Source organism: Lepidothrix coronata, unplaced genomic scaffold, assembly GCF_001604755.1.
Source record: "Lepidothrix coronata isolate B3197 unplaced genomic scaffold, Lepidothrix_coronata-1.0 Scaffold29, whole genome shotgun sequence".
In the NCBI taxonomy this organism is placed as follows: Eukaryota; Metazoa; Chordata; class Aves; order Passeriformes; family Pipridae; genus Lepidothrix; species Lepidothrix coronata.
This window is the reverse complement of record NW_016690209.1, coordinates 5178142-5186129: the sequence shown is the minus strand read 5'-3', so window position 1 is coordinate 5186129 and position 7988 is coordinate 5178142. Positions and strand designations below refer to the sequence as shown.

General features: G+C 43.9%; 1 protein-coding gene across 1 annotated transcript in view; it reads right to left on the bottom strand.

Annotated features, from left to right (window-relative positions):
• OSTN (osteocrin) overlaps positions 1-4973 on the bottom strand; it is a 27304-nt gene extending 22331 nt beyond the window's left edge. The window contains exon 1 of the mRNA XM_017810501.1: positions 4844-4973. Within this exon, the coding sequence (XP_017665990.1) occupies positions 4844-4852 (9 nt within the window). The 5' untranslated portion in view covers positions 4853-4973. The remainder of the gene's footprint in view (positions 1-4843) is intronic.
• Positions 4974-7988: the final 3015 nt, after the last annotated feature.

Below are 7988 nucleotides of genomic sequence, written 5' to 3'. Positions count from 1 at the left end.
TTTTTTTCCCCCCCCTCAGTGGCTGCTGTATTCTAACCTAGCCAAAAAGCAGTTTTGATCCCATAGGGAACACAGGGCAGTGAACATTATCCAGTCCCTTCTGCGTGGAATTGAACAATTTGTCCTTGATTAGAACTGAGAAACTGACAACTTAGAAAACTCGAGGTCCCAACATTGCCGGCTTGTTCTTGCTGCGAGTTTCCTTGTCTGTCTCTGCATCTTGCCAGCTACATGGCCAGACCCTTCCCCTCTGCAGGCTGAGGTCTGTCTCTGCTCTGAAGCAAAATGGATTTCTTCGTGGGTTTTTCTATCCCATTTGAAGTTATAGTTATAGTGTCCAAGCCCTTTGGAAATAAACAGTGATTCATATATTTTCACAACACCTTCAGGGGCAAAGAAGCACAATGATCCCCTGCCAAATTTCAAAGCCTAGCTCTGGAAGTGCAGGTTTGTCACAACTTCTCACCATAACTCTTTCCCTGGTCATATGCAGCAGAAAGCAGGCTTGTGCCATGCAGCAGTAAGTCACTATAACTATAGACATTGCTGTTGGCACAATAATGAGCTGCATAAATCATCATTGATTCATGTGAGCAATATAATCCTCTGGGCTGCATTTACTCACACCAAGCTGGGCTATGTCCAAAAGCCACATACTGCCCTCCCTGCAATGTGGCTGCTCTCCGGAGCCTGTTCAGTACCTCTCCCTACCTGTCCCCTTGTCTTCACCTCCACTGTGGGACTCTATATCTTACACAAGGACCTTAGAAGAAAGGACAAAACCACCTTCCTTGCACTTGCTTGGCCCATTTACCCCAGGTGTGAATCAGCGGGGTCGTATGTGGGAAGAGGTTGGCCCTCTACCTCCATAAGTGCAGACATACTGCATTTGTGCTTACTTTACAATTAAACTTGGAACCACGGAGCAAGAACATAATATAGTTTCTTATGTAACCATATATTTATTTTGGTTACGTGCGGCTTCGAGACAAATCTAAAATGGTGCTGGACCGTGCTGCTGCCCTCAAAAGGAGTTTGTCAGCAGAGTAACAATAATGTTCTGCTTCTGAAAATGATGTGCTGGGCTTTATGGTCAGCTTTTAGGTTTGAATGCTTTTCTTCCACTTTGATATTTGAGCCCTCCCCTCAAAGCAAATCCTTCGAGCGTGCACATGGCTCTCCAAGCAATGGTCACGGAAGGACATAGACAAGCGCAAAAAAAAAAAAAAAAGATGCTGACGGCATCTGAAAGTGATTTGTAATCTCTGAGCCGCATGAGCTCAGTCACATTAACACTGTGATTTAAATACTATGGATGGGTTTTCTGATGTTCTCCTAGAAATTTCTTATTGGAATTATTAGGCATCCAAAATACATTTGAAACCAACCAGCCAGAGGAATGAAACGGAACAGATTACACTGACTAAGCACTCCAAGCCCTATCTCGCAGCCCCAAATCAAGCACATTGCCACCAAGCACACAACTCCACTGAGCAGTTAGAGAGGATCTGGAACTGGGCTACTGAACTGTATCAGGTCACAGAAGCTGCGATGTTGCATCACAAGAGGATCTTTCTGGGGTCTGAAGCATCTACACTCTCCACAGCCCAGCTGTGCCACAGCAAGCCTGGTTGTCTTTGGGAAAAAATGGCATTGTGAGGGTTTTAGTGCCTTGCACATCAGATGTCCTTAAGGTAAACATAGAAGGAGTGGCTAACGTTTTTTACAAATGCTACAATAAAAATACAACTAATAAAAGTGCATGATAAATAGCATGATCAGCATTTTAAACACACAAAAAAAAGAGGTGGGTTACTAAGGCTACTGCTGAAAAAGGAACAGACCCAGTACACTGCCATATATAACTCATCTCTGCTCGTCCAGTGGGGCAGAAACCATGCCCTGGGTGGTGCCATGCCTTGTCTGTCTGCCCACAGACATTACTGGGCACACAGCAATGCCACTGGTGTAAGTCCTGCTCCTTCAAAATGCTCAGAGGGCTCCAATGCTGTCAGGAGCAGATAATCTCTCCATGAAATGGGCACTAACTTGGTTCTCACTAGATCAAATAAAGAGTCAACAGCCAGAAAGAAACAGCCAGCTACCAGCCATTCCTGTTTCTTCCCATCTGGCTGCTATTCAGCCAGGTTATAAGTGGAATAACTAATGTCAAGTCAATACTTTGATAGCAGAGAGTGCTGTCATTGCACTGAGGTCAGCAGAGCTATCTGTGATTGACACCAGTACAAACAAGAACAAAGCCTGGCTGCATAGACTGAACAGAGAGAAATGTCAGACCCTTTTTCTTCAAGGCATTTATCACACACAGCCATTACACAAAGTACCTCAATCCATCCCTTTTTTCCACCTGATCCTGCAAGTTCCTTGGACCAAAGGCTGTCTTTTATTATCCACTGATTTCCCACCCTCATCTCCATCTCAAGCAGGTCCCTCATCCTCCTGCCACACGATGTAACCAGCAAGCATCACCCCTGGGAGCAGCCACGGTTAATGAACAAAAACCTCCCCCTTCACCGGCTCTCTGCCCAGGCTCTGGAGCCTTCAGGCAGCTGGGCACATCAATCAGAGACTCTTCAGGTTGTTTTCTGGGCACTGTAGGAAACACCCCATGTCAGAAAGAGCCATTTGAGTCATACAAGCCACATGGTTAGAAAGGAGAAACCTCATCCTGGAGCTGACAGCGGCTGACTGCAGGTGCTGCATTTGCTGCTCCTCACATATCCCAGATTTCGGGGTTTTCAAGTGATGTTATTAAAGCACCACAGGAGCGCAAACATCTGTGTGAACTGAGAACATATTCACCATACAGGCAGAGCAGAAGTTGTTTGACTATGTTGAAATTGTGTTCCTTGGTAGCCTTCTCATTTGTCACATGACTTGATACACTAAAAAAAAATCCCATATTGTGTTTTTACATTCTGGATCCATGACAATTGCTTTTTCTGCAGCAGACAATGATTTGTAAAGTGACTTTTCTTATTCCCAAACCACCCAAAATTTTGAAAATTGTTTTCCACGAATTAGAAGTGGGTTAGAAATAACCTTGGCTCAGGGACTGGCTCTGTTATGGGGCTTTTGCTTTTGTCAGCTAGCTGACAATTATTGCTAAATTGCTCTATTTTTACAGTAATATTTCCTTTAGAGTAAAACAGCAGTAGAAGCAGTATTATTTCCACTGCATACTCTGAAATAGGACTGGTTCCTGGGAACCAAAACTTATTACCATTTGATCATAGGCATCCCTGTTCATTTTACATGGAAGTACATCCACAGCCTCCCCAGTCCCAAGCACTGGGCTCACTGTGAGGGTACAGGGAGCAACTCCTTTTCTCCTCTGTGCTAGGAACTGCCATCAGGAATATATATCACACTTCAAAACAGCCTTGCATGACCAAAACCCTAAAGCCTAATATCATGGAGTGGTTTGGGTTAAAATGGACCTTAAAGATCATGTAACTCTAACCTTCCTGACATGGGCAGAGAGAAGGGAGAACCCATGATGGGTGGGCTCAAATCTCAACTTTTCAGTTATCAGCCAAACATGCAGTGGATTGCACCACAGAGACTTCCTAGTTACAATTATCTTCATAATGAAAAATAATTACCCTTTCTAAAATAAAATTACTTCCCTAAAAACATTGATTCCAATCAATCACATAGACCAAAGTGACCTTTATCACAACATTAATGATGGTTCAAAATGATAAGACCAGGAGTTCTCATATTCCAGGAACCCATCAGCTGACCATGAAATGGTGAACACCGCTGTTCCCCGTAGCTTAGGGCTTGATTTGGACCCACAATGCAGAGTTTCAAATTGCAATACTTGACTCATATACCCAGGTCAGGAGCACTGATATTCAAGCTCACAGGGGCTGAGAAGCATCTTTATGTGAAGCACTAGAACACAGATAGATCCAGATTTGTCCTGTCCCTGCCCAGTTCTCTTCAGCCACATTCTGTTTGGGAGGGTGCAGGAACCCTGAACAAAAACATCCAAAGGAAGGTCAGCTCAGCCACTATCATGGTTCCTTTGCTCCACCTTTTACCTTTTCACTGCTCATCAACTCCTACACTCAGAGCTCGATTTTGCAGCACACTAGAGGTGGCAGCAACAGAGAAAGGAGGGAGATGCTACCCATCCTGTACCGACACAGCACTAAATGCTGGGCACTTCCCCATCTGCAAACTGACCTCCTTAGATTGACAACTATGAGATGTCTCGAAAAAGGATTAGATCCCATGTTTTCAAAGCTCTTGTTCCAGTAGCAAGGACCAAAATTTGGTGTCTTCTGAGTGCACTGAGGACCCAAGCACTAATATGCCTCAGTCATTTCACTGGGCTCTTCAAACATCAGGAGATCAAATGTGCAAGATTAATGTTTGGAGAGAAACTGAAGAAGTGACTTAATGGCTCACTTAAAAATTTTACAGTATTTATCACTAAAAGAGGAATCCAACAGCTTATTGAGGGGGGAGAAGGAAGAGTGGACAGGAAAAAATAAACGAGGAGAGGCATAAGACTATACTGTATTCCAAGCACACACAGTGGAAAATGCAAGTCAGTGCCAGCAACCTAACAATGCAAATTCTCTTTTTATGCACTGACCTCTTCTGAGAAAAAGAAAGAATTTAAAGGAGCATAAATGATAATTGTACACAATTTGGAAGCAAACCTGAAAGTGCTTTCAGGAAAAATCACCCTTCTTTTAATTACAGAGTTTAATTACAGTGTTAATTACAGAGTCATTAACACATTCCTTTCCCCTCCACCAGGGCAGAAGAAGTCACACCTACAGAGAGAAGGGAGAATGCTCCTTACCTGCAACATACAGTTGGTCCTCAGCACAGCAAAAGGACAAATGTTAAATCTGAGTGGCAAAGATGGATTTCAGGATTGGCAGGATGGATGCACATTGCTGGGAAAAGCCACTGTAACACCCAGAGTGCTGGCACCCAGGTAGGCACAGGAGAGCATGTGAGGGCACCCAGGAGCTTTGTGGAGAGCATGTGAGGAGAACAAACGTTACAGGTAGGGTGGAGTTCCCAGCAAACCAGGTGCAGGTCATTTGCTTCTTCCCCTCCCACAGTGAACGACAAGCACTGCTTTGGGTACTGCCCTCCAAAGAGCTGGGAACTAAAAAACTTGTCCTAAATGCTATTTTTAAAAATCAAAATCTTCACCCCTTTTTCATGCTTCAGGTGGCTGGGATAGCAACAACAATTCACCAAAATACCAGCAGCTAGATCCACTGATAACATAGTTCTGTGCCGGGTTTATTTTTCCTTGTTCTTCATGCAACTAAGTCTCCACACACAGACTCTGCATAATACTTCTCCTTTAATTCTGTTCAAATACCTCTCCTTGGCCCCAGTGAAATAGAATTGCTGTTCATTTTGCACACGCACTTTACGCCAGCTTTGTTTAGACACTTTTTCTGGCCAGCTTACACACTGATTGGGTCTAAATTGCACAGACAAACAGTATTGAAAAATCTGTCCCCAAAATTTCCAACAGAGGATATTCTTGTCTACCTCAACTTCGCATTTGGCCCATCTGCCACAGTCATTGCAGGGCTGAGGTAGTGTCACTATTATCAGCAATGAACTAAACATTCTTTAGCGCAGATGAAAATCCTGAGAAATTCACTAAAATCAACTGAGATATTCCAGATGAGGGAGGTATATGGCTCAATAGAAATAATGAAGCAGAAAATCTCAACAGATGCAGGAGATGTTGTCCAGATGGGTTAAGCAAGCCTGGTGTCTGCCAGGAGCACATCCCTTAACACCCATGCAAAAACCTTTTGTGCTGCAGCTTCAGCCCAGGACACTTATCTCGCTGTCACTGGCCCAAAACCACTGACTTTGTTGGCTCACGCTGACTTTCAGTGGGGGAAAGCTTGACCACTGATATTACCTGAGAAACTTGTGGGGGGGAAGTTCAAGAGGGGTACCCCAAGTACCCCTGCGAGTGACTCCAGAGCAAACCCCCTTGCTGGCTCAGAGGGCTGACTGCCAGGGGGAGGCTTGGGGCAGGAACACTGGGGCTGATCCCACTTGACAAGGTGAAGGACACACGAGGAACATAAGCACAGGGTAAAGCATAAACAAGCAAAATAGGCAAAAGGTTTCTTGTATCTCACAGTACTATTTTGGTGTTACGGCTTCTCCATCCTCAGTAGCATTTGCTTTGGTGTAACTGGAATGAAAATATGGTTCAGGAGAACTGGAGGACTCTGAGATCAGCTGAAATCAGGAAAACACTACTTTATTCCACCAGCTTAAGCAGCTTTTCCAGTGGAGCAAGTCAGCACAAATATCCTGAAAGTGGAAACAAATGTCTGTACAGAGCTGCACAGATTTTCACAATGGGTTTAAGTCAACTAAACTTTCCAACAGCTGAGAATTTGGACAATAAACCTGGCTAGAGCTGAGCAGACTTATGTTAGGCTGGGATCCTATCCTACAACAAATTCCTGAACGCAGTGCTAGACCCACCTGTGCTGAATGTGACAGGTAAGCTGCTGAGGGGACAGAGGCTGAAATCAAGCAAATAGCTCCAAACGCAAAACAGAGGTTTAGCTGCAGCTGCAAAGGAAAGGATACATGAAGTAGGGCATTTAACCATCATCCCTCTTTGGACAAGTGCACCTGGACTGGAGAGGTTAGTGGTGGGCTCTCACATTTCCTCAGGGAACAAACACCTGCACTTAATGTACACGCTTTGCTCACATTTGTCTATAACATTAATCCAGCACAACGAAAACCAGAAAAGCCCAGCTGTGTGCTGGTGAAACCAGGCCCTTTGGCTACTCCAGGGAGTTTACTAGATGTGTATAAATAAACATGGGAGACTCCAATACTGCAGCAGTGTAACAAAGTGCTAGAATCCCTTCTGAAATCTTTATGAGGTGAAAATTAGCAAGCAACTTCTGCAAAATCAACTGATTTTTTCAATTTATGAGGCTTCCCATCTCGCAATGTCTATTATTTTACATGAAGATATAAATTTAAAAACTGCCTTTCTGAGCTATGCTGAGATGGGAAGGCTGCTGAGATTCTGGGCTGACATCCCAGGAACCGCAGTAGATTGCCTGGTATTCACAGTCCAGTTTTCTAATAAAGCAGTGCACATTTCCAAAATGTCACTGCACAAGTGGCCACTGGTGGAGTTATTTTAAGGCAGTGGTTCAGGAAGGCGCTTAGACTTTTTGTGCCTGTTCCTGAATTGACAGACGTGCATTCCTTGAACTTTCTTAAGACCCTGCTGTGAAGAGAGAGTTTAATGGGAAAGACAGCTTCAGGATCACTTACTGGAAGAGATTGTTATCACTTGATTTTCTTCTCTTTGTAGTGGTGTCAATTAGAAAAGAAAATTTAAAAAAAATCCAAACCTGAAATTCGAGGAGTTAGTCCTGGTTAAAAGCAGACCAAAGCCTGAATTGAGCCATATCAAGCAGCTTTGGCCTTACAGCAGTGGTATTTTCCACAGATAATCCACATTAGAATTCAGGGAAACTAGAGGGAAACAACCATTTTCTATCTGTGAAATCTCCTCAGAGAGAGTGTTGAGGCAGTTTCATTACAAGTGCAGCCAGCCAGGTTTGGGGGTGTCATGAATATGTTTATACTTCCAGGCAGTGGTCTGAAAGGCATGCCCAAAGAATCTCTTCTGGTCTTCACTCTGAGGCTCTGAAAGGCACATACTTTCATTCCACCATCCCTGACATCCTCTCTCCGGGAATCTGACTCATTTCCTCAGTTTTTGCCTTTATCTCTGTTCCCTGAACATTTTTAAAGTTAGACTTAATGCTCATGGAAATTGCTACTGGGGAGGATTGATTTCCTTTTCCCTACTAGAACTATGCAAGATCCTTCACCCATTGCTAATAAGTCTTTGACAGAGATGCTCATGAATGTCTTCTGACCTTTATGTTCCCTAAGTACAAGGTAGAAAATCCAAG